Source organism: Morus notabilis, unplaced genomic scaffold (assembly GCF_000414095.1).
Source record: "Morus notabilis unplaced genomic scaffold, ASM41409v2 Scaffold396, whole genome shotgun sequence".
Classification (NCBI taxonomy): Eukaryota; Viridiplantae; Streptophyta; class Magnoliopsida; order Rosales; family Moraceae; genus Morus; species Morus notabilis.
The window spans coordinates 106,926-128,320 of NW_010362367.1; the positions used below are offsets into that span (position 1 = coordinate 106,926).

The 21,395-nt window shown below is 30.5% G+C and overlaps 1 protein-coding gene across 1 annotated transcript; it reads right to left on the reverse strand.

Moving 5' to 3' along the window:
• Positions 1 to 4,988: 4,988 nt before the first annotated feature.
• On the reverse strand, positions 4,989 to 13,504 carry LOC21397440 (agamous-like MADS-box protein AGL12). The gene is made up of 7 exons (XM_024168003.1): positions 13,323 to 13,504; positions 12,677 to 12,767; positions 8,573 to 8,634; positions 8,350 to 8,449; positions 8,122 to 8,163; positions 5,233 to 5,274; positions 4,989 to 5,081 (listed from the first exon to the last, which is right to left on the reverse strand). Exons 1-7 carry the CDS (start codon positions 13,502 to 13,504, stop codon positions 4,989 to 4,991), a joined length of 612 nt encoding a protein of 203 aa, XP_024023771.1.
• Between the last annotated feature and the right edge of the window lie 7,891 nt (positions 13,505 to 21,395).

The window sequence follows — 21,395 nt, forward strand, 5'->3', positions numbered from 1 at the left end:
AACTTGTCCGGTTATGAACCATAACTTGATAAGTTATTGTCTATAATTGTCTATAACTTGTTTGGCTATGAATCATGACTTGATAAGTTTGTCCATAACTTATCTGGTTATGAACCATAACTTAAAAAATTATGGACTATTAATTTCTATAACTAAAAATTAACCTATATACTTTCTTAAACTTTTTATATTGACATATTTTCTATTATTTCCTATTAATTTTTGTGTTAGCTTAAAAAAAAAGAAAAGGAGATTTAAAATAAAATAAAAAAAAGAAATGCACGTTTTAATAGAATATGGTGTAAAAATGTGAAATAAAACGTGGCGCAGAACGTGATGTTTGTTCTCTTATATAAAGGAAGCCAGTGAGTGCAGAGGAAGAGAGGACGTGAAGAAAAATTTTTGGCCTGGAGACTTTGTGCAGAAGAAAAGTGAAATAAATAAATATATATATATATTAGAAGGTGCAGACGTGCTTGGGGAGGCGAAGGAGAAAAAAAAAGACTTCGTGCAGTGTGTGTGTGTGCAGGATGAAACAAAAAGAAAAAAAAGACTTCTGGCAGGCGTGTGTGCAGAAGGAAAGTGAGAGAAACAAAGAAAAAAATACAGTGTGTGTAGTCACGTAACTTTCTTTTATACCGAAGTATATCTCAAGATAAAAAGTTCATCTGTCATTAGTCAGATTCATGCTAAAAAATTATGAGGTTGTAAGTTTTAAAATCTCAAAAAAAAAATAGAGTAATAAATTTTAAAATTTTATAAAATTATGAAGTTGTAAGTTTTAAAACCTTTAAAAAATAGAGTTATAAATTTTAAAACTCTACAAAATTATGAGGTTGTAAGTTTTAAAACATCTGAAAAATTAAATAGAATTGTAAATTTTAGAACTCTACAAAATTACGGGGTTGTAAAATTTAGAACCTCTAAAAAATCAAATAAAGTTACAAATTTTAGAACTCTACAAAATTACATAGTTGTAAAATTTAGAACCTCCGAAAAATCAAATAGAGTTGTAAATTTTAAAACTCTACAAAAAGAGTTACAAATTTTAAAACTCTACAAAATTATAAGGTTATAAATTTCAGAATTTTGTATAATGAATCTGACTATAATAGTATAGTTCAAAATATTATTATAATTTTGAGGCGAACTTATAAAGTGCAGTTTAAGCAAAAATTAGAGATCACTTACATGAGAGCCTCTTTTCATTTCTTGGGAAAAAAAAGAAGAGAAATAAAAAGATCAGCCAAAGAACTAGAACAAAAGATGACAGAAAGGTTAAATAAAAAAAAATTACATTCAACAACGTCTCTTTTGTTCTTTTGACTAAAAGGTAAACTCTTCTTTTTTTTTTTTTTAACCTGAAATTGGAGAATGACTCTGCAATTAAAGTTTTGTCAGAAGAAATATAATTTGACACAAAAAATCATATATGAATACATCATATATATATATACATGTATGTGTCAGTATATATGAAAGAGGAGTCTGAGAAGACGCTGACACGCGTTTTCTACAAACGTCTGCAAAGAAAAGAATATATACACATATGTATATAATTTATATATACCATTAATATGTATATATATATATATATATATATGTATGTATCACTTATATGTTGCCGTGTAAAGTTGCTGTGACTTTTGCAGTGTAATGGTGTATATATATATCAAAGAGTTCACGTTAGACTTGTTGTGGCTTGCTATGCGAAAATGGCTTGCTGTGGCTTGCTGTGACGCAGGGAAAAAGGGTAAATGGCTTGCTGTGGTTTGCTGTGGCGCTTGACGTTAGATATATATATAGGAATATACATCATATAATCGAATCAATCAATTTAGATATGATGAAATTCATAATTAAAAAGAGATAAAGGATAAAGGATAAATTTTAAAAAAAATTCAGAATATTAAATATTTCAAAATTTAAAGTGCACAAATTGGGCCACTCTATGGTCTTTTAGTTCAAAAGATGAGCCTATTGTCTCATAAAACTATATGGTGATTAAATATAATGTTCAAATCCCAAATTCAAATAAAAAAATATCAACATCAAATTAAAAAATGATCCTTTTAATTCCTCATAAGGTCATATACCGGAGAATTATCCAAATACAACTCTCAAATCCAAATTCTAAAGTAAAATTCCAAATCGAATTTTAAAACATCTTTGAATTCCTCCTATGGTATATATCGAGGAATTCCCCAAAATCCAAAATTCAAATTTAAGAACTACGGTTGACTTGATTCCGCAAAGGATACGTAGGCAACTTAAAATTTAGGTGCAGTTTCAAGACCAAATTCAATTCTAAAATTCCCATCATAAAAGATAAAATCAATACAAAACCAAATCAAATTTCAAAGTGCGTCAATTTCTCATAAGGTCATACACCGAGGAATTATCCAAATTTTCAAAACCAAATTTTTGAACTACGATTGACTTGATTCCCTCTCGGATATGTAGGCAACCAAAATTTTAGGTGCAATTTCAAGACCAAATTCAATCCTAAAAAAAAATCCTCATAAACGACAAAGTCAAAACAAAACTAAATCAAACTTCAAAGTGTGTAAGTTTCTCATAAGGTCATACACCGAGGAATTATCCAAATTTTCAAAACCAAAATTCGAACTACAAGTGGCTTGATCCCCTAATGGGGTATGTAGGCAACTCGGCCAAATTCATCGAGTTCAGCCGCAATTTTAAATCAACCCAAATTTCCCAAATTCACAGAAAATCGAATTTATTGTTTTAACTGGAATCAAAAGGTCTTCCCTTGTACTAAGAGATTGTAATTAAGAGGTTATTCTTATAATCTTGAATGGGTCGAACTAAAAATAATAAACTCCTATGCTAATTAAATCCTAGTGTAGGTGAAATTATGTTGTGTGTTAAATATTATTTCAACATTAATGAATATTTTCACTCAACAATCCCACCCACTTACTTTGTCATTCCTACACAACTGCACAACAATTTGTAATAATTTAGGGTGTGTTTGGTTGCCTAAGGGTGTGTTCGGCTGCCTAAAAAATTCAACTCGAGTTCTAACTTTATTCAAGTTCATGTTCTTTTAAGTTTGAACTTGAGTTTGAACTCGAGTTTGGGACTAAAACTCGAGTTCAAGTGTCTCATTCAACTCGAGTTTAGAAACTCGAACTCAAATTAATGAATAATATTTTTTCTATTATTAAAAATGTTATAACTTTTTCGTTATAATCCTGATTGAGATGATTTTTTTCTATGCGTTGATAACGAAAAGACTAATAAAACCCCACACATATACCCTATTAAAATTTTTCATCAAAATTGAGTTTTTATTAAAATATTATCTAAATACAAATTTAAGTTTTAACTCACTCAAATACAAACTCAAAAAAAGATTCTTATCTCAAACCATAACTCAAATGTACACAACCAAACACAAACTCAAGTTACAACTTCAACTCAAGTTATAACTCAAATTCAACTCAAAAACTACACTAAAGTCACACTCTAAAAGAACAGACCCTAAAAAACTCAAAAAAAGGTAACTCGAGTTCCAACTTTATTTAAGTTCATGTTCTTTTAAGTTTGAACTCGAGTTTGGGACTAAAACTCGAGTTCAAGTGTCCCCTTCAACTCGAGTTCAGAAACTCGAACTCAAATTAATCAACATTATTTTTTCTATTCTTAAAAATGCTATAACTTTTTCGTTTTAATCCTGATTGAGATGATTTTTTTTCTATGCGTTGACAACGAAAAGACGAATAAAACCCCACTCATATACCCTATTAAAATTTTTCATCACCATTTTGTTTTTATTAAAATACTATATAAATACAAATTTAAGTTTTGACTCACTCGAATATAAACTCAAAAAAAGATTATTATCTCAAACCATAACTCAAATGTACACAACTAAATATAAACTCAAATTACAACTTCAATTTAAATTATAACTCAAATTTAATTTAAAAACTATAATTAAGTCACACTCTAAACAAATATAGGTCCCGTTCACTTCGCTGATTCGAGTTTAGAATTTGAATTTTTCTACAATAAAAAGCTCTCACAAACAATCACATCTAACTTTTTTACTACAGTAAAAAGCTCTCACATAAAATCACATCTCAACTCGAATTCTAAACTTGAATCAGCGAAGTGAACGAGTCCATAGACGCTTGAAAAATCTTAAAGGCACCATGAAATGACTACTTATATATTTACAATTGCTGTCATTTCAACAGTTAAAACCGACCGGTTATAAACGGTAATTCAAAGCTGTCATTCGTTGTTCAAGGGCTGTATTTCACAGCTGTCACCAAATCTTCTGACACAATTCAACTGCAGCTCCATTCACTTGTGACACATGTGTATGGACCGGTCTGTGAGACGGACTATAGCCGAAGCCTACACATAAATATTAATAGATAGATAGATTACGTATAAAATGGTCGCTAAAGATCATAGCCATTTAATCCTCTTTACTTTGAGTTCCAGTCATAAATCTGAATTTTTGATGAAGTTGCAAGAACTGTGACCTTTTATATCTAACCAACTAGAAGTGTCCCTAAATTGGATACGATCCATTTTGTTCAAACTAACATTTTGTAGAAAAATCACGTTAACGTTCAGAATTTGACCATAATGCGGATATACGAAAGAGGAAGAGTCGAATAAGACAAATAATTATTAACCCAAAATCTAACAACATCCAAATACTTAAGGCACAAAGGGGAAAAAAAAAAAAAAAAAAAAGAAGAAGTTATGTCAGCAACCTAGTACAAATATTATTATTGATACAAAGAGCTCTACAGTACGGTTTGAGCTTTATACTACACAACTATGGATGGTCATATCCAAAGCCTCATAATTAATCAGCAAACACACTTTAGAATCTTCAGGAGGAAAAAAGCAACACACCTTAGGAAATTACAACGACAATATATATAATATACTATGTGATCATTAGTATTATCATAGTGTTTTAACAAATGGCAAGGACCTAGCTAGAACTGAAATATCTCGTTTTGTATGGTTAGCTGATATGGATTATTAGTCGTCATTGGTACAATGTCAAGAGCTGCAGTGTTCTGATCTGCCTCTATCTGCAAAAAAACACACACACACACACACATATATATCTTTAATTTAAGTATATACGTTAGAAAACCTTCTTAATGATCTTAATTATCACCAGATCATGAGGAACAAGAGCTAATATTGATTTGTTAAAATGCCATATCTCTTTACCTTATCTTGGAGATACTTATTTGCAGCTTTCAGTACTCCTTCCTGCATGATACGAATAACGTAAATGGGATTCTTTAGTACGTACGCCTAATTATTAAGATAATTGTTGAAATAAATATCATGATACAAATCCATTAACCAAGTAACTATAAAAAGTTGTGTCAACGTGTCCTGCGTCATCTATATATATTACGTGTGTTTTATTATGCGTGTATAAATATATATGTGCGCGGGCGTAGCATATTTCTTATCAGGTAATTAGTATATATTTTTTACTATCTCTGAATGTTTGTTTAATGAAACCAATGCAAATGCTATATTAATTTGGCACTAAAAAAATGTGAAAAACGAAATATTTAGTTTATTGTTTTTATTTGTGTTTTAATACATAATGTTACTTCAAAGGTTATATATTAATTTTATCATAATTATTAAACCTTAAGAATTGTATAAATAAAATTTTAATATTAAAATAATTTGACAATACCTAACTTGTAATGATTAAACGAAAAAATATAAGTAGATCGATCAATCAATTATTTAGCAAACACATATTAAAATTTGGCATATAATATACTTTGACGCCGAACTTGCTATTAATTATAAGTATGTCAAATTTAACACTAAGAATAGCACTCTATTAGAGAGTGATTTTTCTATATAAATACTAAAATTTGATATTAGCACACTAATTTCGGATTGCTACTTTGATGTTAAAATGTTTGAAAACATCAAGTCATGCACTAAGAAAATTATACATGAACACCATACCACCGTACTTTCAGAAAGTATTTATTCAGTTTAGTTTAACGGTATATTTACTTCACATGAAAGGGGAAAGATTAACTAAGACTGATTCGCTTTCCCGTATTTATCTATAAAATTAGTAATTAGAGTTTGTGCCTCACACAATATTAAGTACGAGAAAAGTGTTAAAGTATAAAAGCTATTGTTAGTCCATTTCCTAATAACTTAAGCTTTTAGAATGAATTAGTAAATTAACATGGTATCAGAGCGAGATGTACTGAGTTCAAATTCCCATAATTGCAATCTTTATTCCTATTTAAATTGTCATCATGTGTTGGGTTTTTAATATATCTCGAGCTTAAATATTCACGTGTTGGGTTTTCTAATTAATTTACTCACACATTGCCCATTGTCCAGCCCACACGTGAGGGGGAGTGTTAAAATATAAAAACTATTGTTGGCCCACATCCTAACAGTTTAAGCTTTTGGGATAGATTAGTAAACTAACATGTTAAAATATAAAAACTATTGTTGGCCCACATCCTAACAGCTTAAGTTTTTGGGATGGATTGATAAACTAACATGGTATTAGAGAGGGAGGTCTTGAGTTCAAATCCCCGTAATTGCACTCTTTATCCCCATTTAAAATTGTCATTATGTGTTAGGTTTTTAATATATATTGGGTTTAAATATTCTCGTATTGGACTTTCCAATTAATTTACCCACACGATTGCCCATTGTCCAGCCCACACGTGAGGGGGAGTGTTAAAGTATAAAAACTATTGTTAGCTCCCTTCCTAACAACTTAAGCTTTTGGGATTAGAGTTAGTGTGCCTCGCACAATATTAAGTATGAGAAAAGAGAATCCCAATTCTTGCACCCTTGGAATTGATTTTAAGTTAAAGGGATTGTTTAATTATGTACAGGTTGTTTAGCAATTATATTGATGAGATTCTTATTCTTAAGTTTAGTAAATACTAGGAAGAGAATTGAATTGCTTCCTATTCTCACATTAAATAGATAAGTAAATACTAGAAAGTTAATCACTAAAACTCATGTTTTATTGAAAAAAAGAGACAAATACTCCTTAAAGTATATGAGTCTAGATTTTTACTCCTTATCAAGATTCATACACTTCAAGGGTAAGTTAAAAAATTTTCTTTTTTTTTTTATTACTTTACTTTCCTTTTTAGGTTCAGTACTACTTTTTCTATTACATATTTCTTTACGGTTTGGTAAAGCAACCTCAAAATAAGCAAAGTGATATGCAATTTTTTCGGACGATGTAATGTGGTAAATAATTGACAATAAATTACATAAAAATACCTCTTGTATTCAATTTTTTTTAATCAATGTATCCCTTTGTTTTTAAAAACTATAGATATATATATTCTTCCCTTTCATTCACTTTCTAAGAAGAAAGGCAAAATAACAAAAGTACTCTTTAATAGCTTCTAAAAAATATTTAAAGAAAACTTTTATGTTTTTCTTCAAAAGCGTCTTCAAAAGCGTTATGTACCACAGATCTTCTTTTCTTCAAAAAATTATGTTTGTAGGGTTTGATAGTTTTTAAATGATTAAAATATTTTTTAACTACTATTTAAGGGTTTAAACTTTTTGTTTTATTCTTTTATCCAAGAAATACATGGAGGATAAAATTGAAACACATTTTCTCAAGTCTAAAGCATACCTTTATTGTTTTGGAACACAGACAAATAAATGGGAGAAAAATTAAAACTATAAGTTATAGCAATCGCCCATATTTCAAATTGGTGAAATAAATTTTTAAAGAATTTATACAATTATAGCTATATATGGAATAATATAATGAATAAATACATAATTATATTCATGCTGTTTATTGATAATCGTGAAAGTAAAAATCATATGAATATATGATGGTACCATTTCATAACAAAAGTATGTTGCTCAACAAATTTTATTAATAACCTAGTGACCTAACTATTCAATTTAAGTTCTTACAAATATAACATAACAGTAATTCCACTTGATTCCTTTTTAAGGTGTAGTTTAAATCCGCTCACCTCACAGTTTTTTTTTTTTTTTTTTTTTTTTTTTTTTAAAGGTACTAATGAATATATTTTTTAATTTGCTCGAAGCAATTTTAAGCTTGAAACTAACCTTATTCCTCAACAGTTGAATCTCTTGAGACATAATGTCCATCTGCATTTTACCACGTAATGAATCAGTCTTTTAATCAAAAGGTGGAAAATTATTAGGGGTATAGGAGATATCAAATCTATGCACATATATTGTAATGTGAGTTATCATGTGGCATGTATATATAGCTAATGTCTAATAAGTATAATATAGTCAATTTAGAACTAGTTTATACTAAACATATTGTACCTTTGTTGAGCGTATATGATAAATCCAAAATTCAAGATTCTTTTCAAGAACTTGCAGTTCTTCTAGAGTCATTGTTCCAGCTCCCCCTCCAAACATATAACTGTAAGAATCATTTTACATTTCCATATACAATTCTCTCAGTAATATGAATAAGCAAATTTATTTTTAAAAAAAAAAAAAAAAAAACAAAGAAAGAGGTTTTTCCTCTTTAAACCTAGTGTACCTGAGACCTTTTTGCAGTACTTCAATCTCTTGTTTCAGCATGCTTATCTCAGTTTTGGCATTCTGCAGGGAGGAAAAGACGAAGGACATACAAAAATTTAAAGAGAAATGAAATAAAAATCTCTTAAAGTGCATAGATCTCTATTTTTATCTCTTATTCTTAACTAATTTTTTAAATTAAATAATTATATTAATTAAAAATGGTATTAATTAAGAGTAAGCAATAAAATTCTAGATTGATAAACTCTAAAAATAAATTCAACAATTTTCTCAAAATATTAAATTTAATGAATTATTGATCAAAGAGTGTCGATGACAAAATAGCTTATGTCTAATAATTAGTCCGATATTCTCATAAATTTATTCGCAAAAAGTGTCGATGGAATCTCTTTATATTGATTTGGCATAACATATGATTTCGGATTGATTCATTCTTGTTCTGCCGTGTAACGACAAAATTGTAATTTCCTTTCCGTTGAAAGTCAAAATATTCTTTTCCATACAGAACGTGTTTATAACATAATGCGATCCATTTGGCTTGGCCATCAATGAGCCTGAAGTCTTTAATAGTTGATTTTTTTTTTCTAAGAATCTTTACAGTAGTTGATAATAGTCATATCTCCCCAAAGATCTCCCTATCCACTTAAAAATGAAGAGATAATGTCGCATGCAATTTTTAATTTATAAAACATAACATTCATTAATAATATTTTATAGATATAATTCTTTCATAATTAGTACAATACATATAGCTGAAGAAAAAAAATATTAGATATTTTAAGATCTCCTTATAAGATTTAAACTTAAATAAAATATAGAATTATTATCATTGGTGTCCCTAAATTTTTAGGATCGCCGTCAATTTACTCCTGAATTTTAAAATTCTCACTTTACTTCTTGAATTTTAAATTTTTCTCACTTAACTTCTTGTATAGTAATTTATGTCATAAACAGGTAGAAAAAAGATAGTAATACAGTTACGTAGTCTTTTTATTTAAATTTATGTTAAAAATAAACATATAAAAACCATATAGTCACACTTAAATCTTTCTTTTTCATTTGATTTTAACAAAAATTCTTATAAAAAAGGTTTAAATGTGACAAATTTAAAGTTTAGGAAATAAAGTGAAAGTTTTTAAAATTTAAAGAGTAAAGTGACAATGACCTCAAAATTCAAGAGCACTAATAAGATTAATCCTAAATATGGGATAAAAAGAGGATCCCCTACTGTGTGCAGCACCATATAAATTTATCGTGTAAGTGCCCAACCACCCAAAATATCGTACAAGAGGACATGATCTACAATAACAAGTATATAATAAATATTCTCATATCAGACCATATTCTTTGTTCAATTTTGATATCTTAAATAGTATCTAACTTACATTATGTCATCTTGTCTAAAAATTTAAAATGTTGTTTTACAAATTATTACATGATTTTCCATTCTAGTCTACTAAATGAAGTGTGATAACAGTGGTTAGTCAAATATTCTTGGAGCACTCAAAATTATACAGAGATCAATATTCTGAATACCTCAGTCCCGAATAATACTACAATAAATTAAGGGCTTACTCATTTGCATTTATTGAGTTTAAGTGACTTGAGTTCAGATCTTGATTTAGGTTAAGGTATATTTGAATATGGTTTGAGTTAAGACTCTAATTTGAGTTTGTGTTTAGATGTGCACATTTTGAGTTATGGTTTGAATTGAGAATCTATTTGAGTTTGTGTTTGAGTGGGTCAAAACTTGAATTTGTATTTAGATAGTATTTTAATAAAAACTCAATGGTGATGGAAAATTTTAATAGGGTATATGGGTGATTTTTTATTCGTCTTTTCATTGTGCACGCATAAAAAAATCATCTCAATCGAAATTAAAACGAAAAAGTTAAGGCGGGCTTGTTCATTTACATTTTTTGAGTTAGAGTGACTTAAGTTCAGATCTTGATTTGAGTTAAAGTGTATTTAAGTATGGTTCGAGTTGGGACTCTAATTTGAGTTTGTGTTTAGATGTGCACATTTTGAGTTACAGTTTGAATTGAGAATCTATTTGAGTTTGTGTTTGAGTGGGTCAAAACTTGAATTTGTATATAGATAGTATTTTAATAAAAACTCAATGGTGATGAAAAATTTTAATAGGGTATATGGGTGGGGTTTTATTCGCCTCTTCATTGTGAACGCATAAAAAAAAATCATCTCAATCGGAATTTAAACGAAAAAGTTATGACGTTTTTAAGAATAAAAAAATACCATTTATTAACTTGAGTTGAAGGGGGAACTCGTTGAATGGAAAACTTGAATTCAGGGCCTGTTTAGTTGCAGCAACTCACTCGGGGAAAGCCCACTCGAGTGAGTTTTTGCCCAAGTTTGCGTTCGGCGTTGTTGGTCTCGAAACAAAACTTGAAAATTAATTCGAGTTACCTACCTTTTCTTGAGTTCTGCCTACCCCTTGCTACTCGAGTTTACTTCTCTAGATTTCTACAGTGCATAATCCTGTTACAGATTTCAAAAGACCTCAACTTGGGCTATGACTCGAAGCAGCGTTAGTCTTCGAATGACAACACAACAATTTGCTCGGCGATGACAAATAGACAGCAACGACAGCGGTGCGGCGAGCGGCGAAGGGAGAGCGGTGAGTGGCAAGCGGCAGAGATCGACGGAGCGTGGGGTAGTGGTGGTTCGGCACAGAGATCGACGGAGTCCCGGAGAGGGTGGTCGATGCACAAACTGTGGGATTTGGTCTAGGTTTAGCTGTGAATTGTGAACTGTAGCGCAAGAATAGAATTGATTTGCAGAGGCTTATGTTTATGATTAGTTTTGGTTTTTGCTAATTTGCTAATTTATTGTTTTTCTTTGGTTTGGGTTTTCTTGTCTCTTTTGTTATTTTGTTTTGTGAATGAAAGGAAAAAAATCAAATAAATTCAAAAAGGGGAAAAAAATCTCTCAACTATTTACAACTCAAGTCCTAATATAAACAAACATGGGCTTGTTCATTTACACCCAAACTCGAAAAAAGTTTAAACTCAAGTTACAACTTTATTCAAGCTCATGTTCTTTTGTAAAATTTGAGTTTGAACTGGAGTTTTAACTTGAGTTTGGCACTAGAACCCGTTCGGTTCGCTAATTTGAGTTTTTAATTCGAGTTGAGATGTGATGTTGTGTGAGAGCTTTTTACTGTAGCAAAAAAGTTAGATGTGACTGTTTCTAAGAGTTTTTTACTGTAGCAAAACTCGAATTCTAAACTCGAATCAACGAAAAGAACGGGACCCGTCTATAGCTAAATGTTTTGTTTACGGCTTTGTACTAAGAGAAAAGTGAAGAGAAAGAGTGCCTTCTTTTGAGAGAAAGAGAGAAAAGTGAGGAGATAGATGAGCAAAGGGTGTGAGGGGTTTTGGGTAGAAAGAGAGAGAGAGAGAAAATTTATTGAGTGTGTAATTCTAAAATTATTAGTAAAGTTTTTCTTCATCTTCTGTGTACGTAGGAAATTTTTCTGAACTACTTAAATCTTTTTCTTATCTATTTTTCTGTTAGTTTTATTTCAGTTTAATTTTTTTGTTGTATAGGTGTAGGGATGTATTTTTCTCCAAACATATGGGCGGCATCATTACTAATTAATTAATGTTTATACATATCTTTGTAAACTATTGTTCTTATATTATTTTTAAAAGATCTTAGATCAGGTGGTACCGGCATCTGATGCTGGAAATCTTTTTGTGCGTGATAGAATAGAGATCATGATCTGGTCGTGCCTTTTGCTTTGTCTGTTTCTTAGCCGTTAATAATTATTAGCAGGGGCCCGGGGTATATAGAAATTGAGTTATAATTAATTAGGTACATTAGCACTTTATATATTGGTTTGTACTATGTGTTCTATATGTTAAATTTCCCTCCTTTAGGAGAGCATTCATTCCACACAAAAAACAAAAGGAAGGAAAGAAAGAAAAAAAAAGGTTCTCCTGTTTAAACTTTTTATTTTATTTATTTATTGTTTACGTTTACTGTAGAGCTGAGTGAAAGATCAGGTGCAATGAACTAGTAAATTAGGAAAGCATATATATATATAGCGCATATATATGGAACTGAAAGTTTCATGGGCACATACCAAAGATTGCGTTTGCATGGTCTCGTCAGCCTGAGCCTGCAGAGACCCTCGGGTTGATTTCATGTACCTCTCCATAAGCCCTTGCATGGTTCTTGCATATATATTATATATTTGTGTATATACAATGAAAAATATTAGGCAAATTCGATAATAATATATATTATTGTATAATATGTGTGTATAAAAAGTTAGCAGCTTCATTAATTAAAATCATCCAGTACACTATATATAATACTTTCATCCTCCATTTTCATACGTGTGATTACATGCTAACATGGTCATTGTCAACATAAGTTTGTATAAACTTTCCGGAGTAGATATAAAAGCTGGAAATTAGTAATTACACAAACAATGAAACTACGTGCACTTTTGAGTACCAAAAGAAAAGAAAAGAAACAGGTGATCATCAGTTGACAAATATCCTATTTTTAAAGTTTTTTTTTTTTTTTTTTTGCGCATTTCAAAGTAACAATCTTATCATAATTTGGATTTAGAATTATTTATTGTTTATCTAACAAAATAATATAAAATAAAAGGAAGAATACTCAAATCAATTAGCTAGCACAGGAAAGCAACATGCGATGCGAGAGCTGGGTCAAGCCTTGTTATAGAAAGATCGGAATAGACCAAGATTGACGGTGCATACCCTTTGGTGGCGAGCTCGTAGAGCTTCCCATGGGCGGAGAAAATGAAAACTCCGATTTCGGCATCGCAGAGCACGGAGAGCTCCTTTGCCTTCTTCAGAAGCCCAGCCCGGCGCTTGCAGAACGTTACCTGCCTGTGCACCGGATTCTCAATCCTCCTCATTTGAACCTTTCCACGAGCCATAATCAATATGCCGATTCGATGGTGACAATGAATTGTATTATATGATCTGATCACGTACAACGTAGCTTCTTCTTCTTTCTTTCTTTCTAATCAACTTGATTTAAGGATATATTCACAATATACTAATTATATTGGACGATTAATTTGGTAGCTAAGCTGCGATGTCTGCAATCACCAAAAAAGAAAAAAGAAAAAAAAGCGGCGATTTTTGCAGACAACCTCCCACTAGTTTGAACTAGCTTCGAGGCTGTTGCAGTAGTACTAGAGTTATGAGTAGCGTTTGGCTCTCAAAAATTGTCTTCTAGTTGTCTCTCTCGCATTGAAGCTTAAAGCCTTATATACTTCCATGAATAGATTCTCTTTTCCAACAGCTCTCAATATCTCTCTTCCGGCCAGCAACAGGCCATAAGAATAAATACTACTAGCTAGTCGGCATCTACAATATGGCTACTTTAGCTAATACATCTTTTTACCAAATAAAACGCTATTTTTAATCTCTAATCTCTTTGGTTAGTTACTTTTGAGAGATCTCTGTTGTCTATCAATCCCTCTCTCTTTCTCTCTCTACCAAAAAAAAAAAAAAAAAAATTCGCAACTAATAAAGCTAGCATCAAGATTCCGGCAGAACTATGACAAATAATTTGGCCATTTCATTTGAGGTGATATCTAGAAATCATGTGAATTAAATTTGTTTTATGTAAAAGTGACAATTCCCAAGGAGGCTTAATAATCACGATCGATACACGAAGTAATCAATGTATATATAAGTTAAAGTGTGACTATGACAACTACGTACAGTTTCTTAATTAGTACTTTAGGTAGATTATCAGCTGATAACAATAATTAGCAACACTCATCAGAATCATGGCCATGATTTTTGTTTACATCCCCTGTCTGCATGATCGCTAAATTAATTAATAATTTGCTATCTCTGATTGGGACGAATATCATGAACTTTATATATCCTCGCAAATCCAGTTCAATATATTGTATCCACTTCATAACTGATCTGTTTTAGTCGAGAATGTGTGTGTGTGTGTAGAACGTCACTTTTGATCTAATCACAAATAGTTCAATTCATATAATTATTCTCCGACCTAAAAAATATATAGTAAAAGGAATTATACATTAATACAGAATATTAATTCACAATGATTGAATATATATATATATATATATATATATGTATATATGAAGCTGCACATTTGTAAAGTAACAGTGCTAATAACTGGCTAGAGTATTGTCCCAGCAAAAAAAAAAAAAAAAAAAAGTGTAGAGTATTGTCAATACTCAATACTTAGATACAGATTATGCAGTGGCATGCATGCTGTATTATTGGTGGATGCCAGCAACATTTGTGGACACAACTTCTTTTTTCTTTTTTATTTATTTAGTTTTCTCATGTTCTTTTGACTAATTTCATGGGACTACTTTAAAGAACGGCAGAGACGGAATTAGCAGAGTACCTAGGGCAGTCCTACAAAATAAAAACTTCAAGACTTGAGCAAAAGATGTGAGAGAAAAGGAGCGTGTAATTAATTATTATAAGTTAATTAATTATTAGTTATGCTTGGGACAGTTGAAAGTCTATTCAGCATGCAAAGTTGCCTTTTTTCATGTGCAGGCCCCTACTCCATATTCCATCACTTCGATGAGCCAATAAACAGCCCAAGTTGGGATGCTAATTAATTCGCTTTTCTCTCTTGCTTTTATCTCCGTATTCCTTGGCCAAGCTTTCCTTGTGTTTGCTGATCTTTTGTTTAATTTTCTGACAACCAAATACTTTTGTAATCTTTTGGAGCTCTTTCGGGCTTATAATTATCAAACAGTTTGCGTCTGCCCTTTTCCATTCCTCTTTTAAGGAGCTTTATGTGGTAGGGTTACTACATCGGTATCGGTAGTGTAATAGTATATATGATAGTTCTCTTTAAAATCCCATAAAAAACGTGAACAAATATACAAAAATAATGTAATCATATATAAATTTAACAGTTCAAACATAGCTGTTGGTAGGGTATTCTTTCATTATATGCCGTAGAATTCTCATTTTTAAAAGAAAAATCAGACAATTTTTTCTAAATATTACAGTGATATATAATGACTAAATTTAAACACAATAATATCTTTTTAATCTTAAAATTTTTTTAGAAAATGCCTAAAATATATTTACTATAACAACAAATTAACTCTTTTACCCCTTAAATATTTTACAACCAATATCTTCCTAAGAGCTTTGGTTTTTATTATATAGTTTCTTTGTTTATTTTATTCTCTTTAAAGGTCATATTTTCAAGCCTTTCATTAATTTGTAGTTTTCTTTGAAATTTCCCCTCTCAAAGGGGTTAATATTTAATGCTTTTTAATATAACTAAAGAGTGTCTTCATGATATTAATATAACTAAAGAAACACAAGTAGAGTTTTTTCGGGCGTTAATATTTTGCATTTGCTTAGGCTTAATTAATAGTTGATAAATCCTCTCAAAAGGGTCGTAAGGGGTCTTGCGGCCCACTATGATTAGTGATTATTACTTCTAATGAACAACATTACTTTTGTTTGTTTAGTGCATTTCGTGAGAATGGCTTTAAAATTTTTCTTTCCATCTTAACTCTGAAGAAAGAATCTTGTCAAATCCCTCGCGTTCAATAGAAAACCTAAAAGAGATTTTCCTTCGATATATTAAAATAAATTATAGTATGCATGAAGAGGCTTCAATAGTTGCCACGCGGATGCATTTCTTTCTTCTGTGATATAAAGCTAGATTCGACATATATAGTTCTGAGTATTACTTTATGCAGTATATAATTACTAATGGGCTCTAGAAATTTTTTAAAAAAACGACACCATGGATTTGGAATTTTATTCTTTACTCTTGATTACTATTTTTATAGTTAAATAAGTTAAAAGAGTGTAAATCAAGAGTACGGACACTCTAAGGGCAAGTTCAATAATTTTCTCAAAAATAATAGAAATATTGTTGAATTTATCCTTAGAGTTTATGATTCTAAATTTTTATCCATTATTTTTAATTAATATCTTTTTGACTAACATAGTTTAATTGACTAAAAAATATATAAATTAGGAGTAAGAAATATAAATCCAGACTCATACATTTTAAAAATATTTGTATTTTTTCTAAAAAAGTAATTAATTTAAAGTCCATATTTTTTAGCTCCACTGTTTTTTGCTTTTCCTTTTTGAGTGGTTATATCTCTTTAGGCCACTAAACGCCTACTTTATAGTATTTTGGTTGTTGGCCTTTATATGTGAATAATGGAATATCTATTGATTGTATACATGGGACTCTTTTTTTTTCTTTTTCTTTTTTTTTTTTGCTAGTATACGTGGGACTCTTTTTTTTTCTTTTTCTTTTTTTTTTTTGCTAGTATACGTGGGACTCTTTTTTTTTCTTTTTCTTTTTTTTTTTTGCTAGTATACGTGGGACTCTTTTTTTTTCTTTTTTCTTTTTTTGTTGTTGTTGCTAGTATACATGGGACTTGGTTAATTACGTACTGAGAAGGTGCCCTCAAATGAACTGGAGTTACTGGACGAGGATTATTTAAGACCGATGAGTTTGGTTTGTAAATATGTATGAATAAAATAATCATAGCTCGTTAGGGGAATGCTATATGCATAAATAAACATGCAGATCCATTGATCCTAAACTAATAGGGGCGTTTGGTACACAATAATTAGTGGGAATTATATTTTTAAAAAAGTAATTAGAGGTAATATGATTTTAGAAAATCTACATTATCATGTTTGGTTGCGTATATAAATCTTCTTTAAAATTTCTAGTAATAATATATTACTGTGTTTAGTTGTGAAAAGAAGGTAGTATACTAGACCAAAAAATAAACTATTATATCATTTTTTTTAAAAAAATTACTATTACTTATTTCACCATTAATAAGATATCGATATTCATATTTTTTTTTAAAATAATTACCCTCATAACACTAAAAAATATAACCAAACATGTCATTAAAGAGGCTTCTGATCAAAATGTCCATGATGACATTCATACATAACAAATAGTCCATAAACTTAGCAAATAAAAAAAGGTCTCAAAATGTTCCCTGAAGTCATCTATACTCAAAATGCTCCCTCTTTCTTTTTCTCCTTACTGCTGGTGTTGAATGAACATAAATGTCATTCCGTTAGGGATCTACGTATATTGAACCAATATAGCCACCATTTTTTATTTATTTATTTTTTTGTGTCCAATGGAAGAAGATCCATATCTGCCCATTTACCAGCCAAAAAAAAAAAAAAAAGGATTCAACAGAAAATAAAAATAAAAGTAACAACGAACAGAACAAAAAATTACAGACAAAAATGAAAGAGTGAAGCAATGCAAATAAAACAAAGGATTCAGCCAACTAAAAAAGAAAGAAAGAGCTGCAAATGAAGGAATGCATACGTACAGATAAAAAGGAAACAAAGGATTCAGCCACTTAAAAAAAAAAAAAAAAGGGAAAAGTGAAAAAAAGAAACGCACTGATCGTAGTGTTATAGCATATTTCAAACAAATGATCAAGAAATCAATGGAAACTCAATAGATTATTCATTTAGAAGAATTTTAGAATACCCTGAAATATTTTTCAGAGAATAATCTACAAAAAAGGAAGACAAAAGTCATACTCTGAAAATGGTGGCGGCAGCACAGGGAAGTCAGGCAATGGCGGCACGATGGACGGAAGACCGGCGGCGGCGGCGCCATGGTGAATGGAGGGGCGGCAGCAACAAGGTGAGATGGAGGCTTGGAAGAGATGAGTAAGCAGTTAGGGTTGTAAAATTTTTTTTATCATTATATTCACTAGAACGGGGAGAATTACAACTCCGTAGGTGAGTTTAAGATTACCTTAAAACCTGGTAATGCAAAACCATGTGCTTCACTTTTTTAGATTTTAAAAAAGACCAATAAATGTAATAAATATGAGAATCTTTCGATCCTCATTCCCACCATTGAGATTACCCCATATAAATGCCCCATAAACAAATTAAGTACTTCTTACACGAAAATTCTCTAAATTGCTCTGAACTAAATCTAGAGAAGTAGAACGTCTATGTATATGTTTTGTTAGATATATGTGTCATCTAGGTATAGTATATAAGTATGTCTACTATGTATTTTCATCTCAATGTTGAAGAAATTAAGTGCAATCACATAACACGCATGTAACTACTATAATTAAATATATGTACCTGGTTTGTGACATGTTAATAACTAGGATCCAGAGAATGAATAGTCTATATATTTGTTACTCGTCAGGGTCAGGTTGGTGATCGATCCAAGCTTTCGTACAAGTAATGCTAAAGAAAGAGATTTTTTTTTTAATTCTTATTTTTGGAGGGGATATGTAAGGGGTCAAAGAGTTAAATCTTATACACTTCACTTTTGATCATAATGACATATTAATTACTATCTAAATCGATTATATGTATAGAAATAGATATTTAGTAACTATGGGTGTGTTCATTTGCACAACTCAAGCATAACTTAATTCATATTGTTGCAATATTTTTTCTCACATAAATTCAAATTTAACATTTTTGTTACAGTATTTTTCTCTCACATACACAACCTAAATCATGACTTAAGTTGTGTAAATGAACACACCTTATATAATTTCATGTTTCTTTAACCAGACCATGCACAACGATGTATATATAGGATAGCTTAGGAAGTTCACTCTCTCATTCAATTAGCATTGCTTAATTTGCTTACATATCAGTAGTACAAAGCCTGTAGCTTTAGCTAAAGACGTTAACGTCTAAAGTACTAGTGATTATAGATCGTAAGTAAGAAATAATAAATACTCAATTAGCCACTAAAAACTCAAGAATCAGTTAGATTTATGCCAACAATCAATTCAACACTATCATCCTTAACGTACACTTTAAACCAAGAGAAGATCTTCAGCCTTTTCTTTTGTCTTTTTGGTCAAAAGCATGAGAAGGAGCTATGGGGTGCTTACATATGGCTGATAAAGGAAAACAACAGTACAACACTATGGTTCTACATTCTAAAACCCAAATAAACAAATTAATTTGGCTCCACATGATGAGAATTTTGACGGATAAAAAGTGCGCGCATTAAGAAAATGGCTTTTAAGAATAGAGATCTCACATTTTAAATCATGATCAGCTCTTCAAATAGCCACTCTTTTTGGGTGATTGAGTCTGGTTAGGCATCGACGCTAATTTCTTATCATGATCACTAACTAGTAATTCATACAACACTCGATAACAGGTTCTAATATGCTTCTGACTTATTTCTCATTCGCCACAAATTTTAATTATCAATATTTTTCAGGACGCAATATCCAGTTAGAAATAAATATGAATACGTTTTAGACTTTTTATTATCTTAGTTTTGCGTCCCCATATGTGTGAGAATTAGTTCTCCAACGACTTCCCTGCTTTTTTTCCCCTTGTATCTTATTTTCCGTCAATTGTCGCTTAATTAATGTACATACTTATTAGTTTTAAAAAAGACGCGCTTTTACATATAATCCAATTAATACAACATGTGTGTGTGAGAGTATGTATGTATACACATATCTTTTGGCTTCTAAATTGCATAAAGAGCATCTAATTGATTCTTGGTCATTTGCAGTGTTACTACAGTGATTGAATATTGACCTGATAAGTTTATAATAGGCTAGCTCTTTTTTTTTTTTTTTTTTTTTTTTGGAGAGTTAATAGGCTGGCTCTTTGACTACGCAACGTTTGCAATATTTTTCATTCGATTAATGAAGTTTATGCCAATAAATAGAAAATTAAATAATACTTGCATTGCATCAAAAAGGTCTCAGCATAATTAATTTCACTCATAATATATATATATATATATGTACATATGTATATGTGCGTGTTTGTAATTATTAGTCGCGCACACGAATATTTGTTGGGAAGAATGTGTGCAATACACCACATTGATGAGGAAAGAAAGAAATGACGCATTTTCATTATATGGAGCAAGAAGAATAAGAAAAACAAAAGCATTTATGCATCTTTCCACTTGAACATATTAAACTTATTCCATGTAATATATAATTTCAAGCGCTTTATCCATGAATCAAATTTTCATGATCATTGGTTTGCAAGTAGATGTGACCTTATATTCTTTAGGCCGTAAAACAAATTCATATATACTCGTCATTTCATATGTATATCAGTTACGTTAGTTATTTACAACAGAAATAGTAAAAAATATGTCAATATGAAAAGTTTAAGAAAGTATATAGGCCAATTTTTAGTTATAGAAATTAATAAGCCATAACTTGTCAAGTTATGGTTCATAACTAGATAAATTATAGACAAATTTGTTAAGTTATGGTTCATAACCGGACAAGTTTTGGACAAAAATCATGAATAACTTGTCAAGTTATGGTTCATAACCAAACAAGTTATGGACGAAAACAGTAATTTAGCCTATTTATTAACTTATGTAAACTATTGACCTATTAATTTTAATTCATCTCAAGTCTTAACCTATTTCTCTCTTTCTCCCTATTTACAAACCAAGTACAATTGCGGGCTTTCTTTTGAATCTTTGAGGTAATTGTTCACTCAACCATTTTCTGAAATATTTATGCTTCTACAGGTAGTCTTTACCTTTTTTTTTTTTTTTGGTAGAGAGGTAGTCTTTACTTAATATTATGTTAATACATATGTGTAGTGCTGGAACTTTGGACGGGCCGCTCGTGACCGCCCGAAAAGCCTGAGGTTTTGCCCGAGCCCGACCTGCCCGAGCCCGAATTTCACCTTGAACGGGCCGCGGGCTTGTATTAGGCGGCCCAAGCCCGCCCGAATTACCCGAATTATTTAAACTTTTTTTTAATATTAAGTTATGTATATATATATATATTACAATTTATATATATT

Coding starts and splice junctions, on each gene's coding strand:
- LOC21397440 (XM_024168003.1), bottom strand. CDS start 13,504: ATGGCTCGTGGAAAGGTTCAAATGAGGAGGATTGAGAATCCGGTGCAC. Junction 12,768..13,322: donor TACGAGCTCGCCACCAAAGG/GTATGCACCGTC, acceptor TATATATGCAAG/AACCATGCAAGGGCTTATGG. Junction 5,082..5,232: donor ATAAGTATCTCCAAGATAAG/GTAAAGAGATAT, acceptor TTGCAGATAGAG/GCAGATCAGAACACTGCAGC.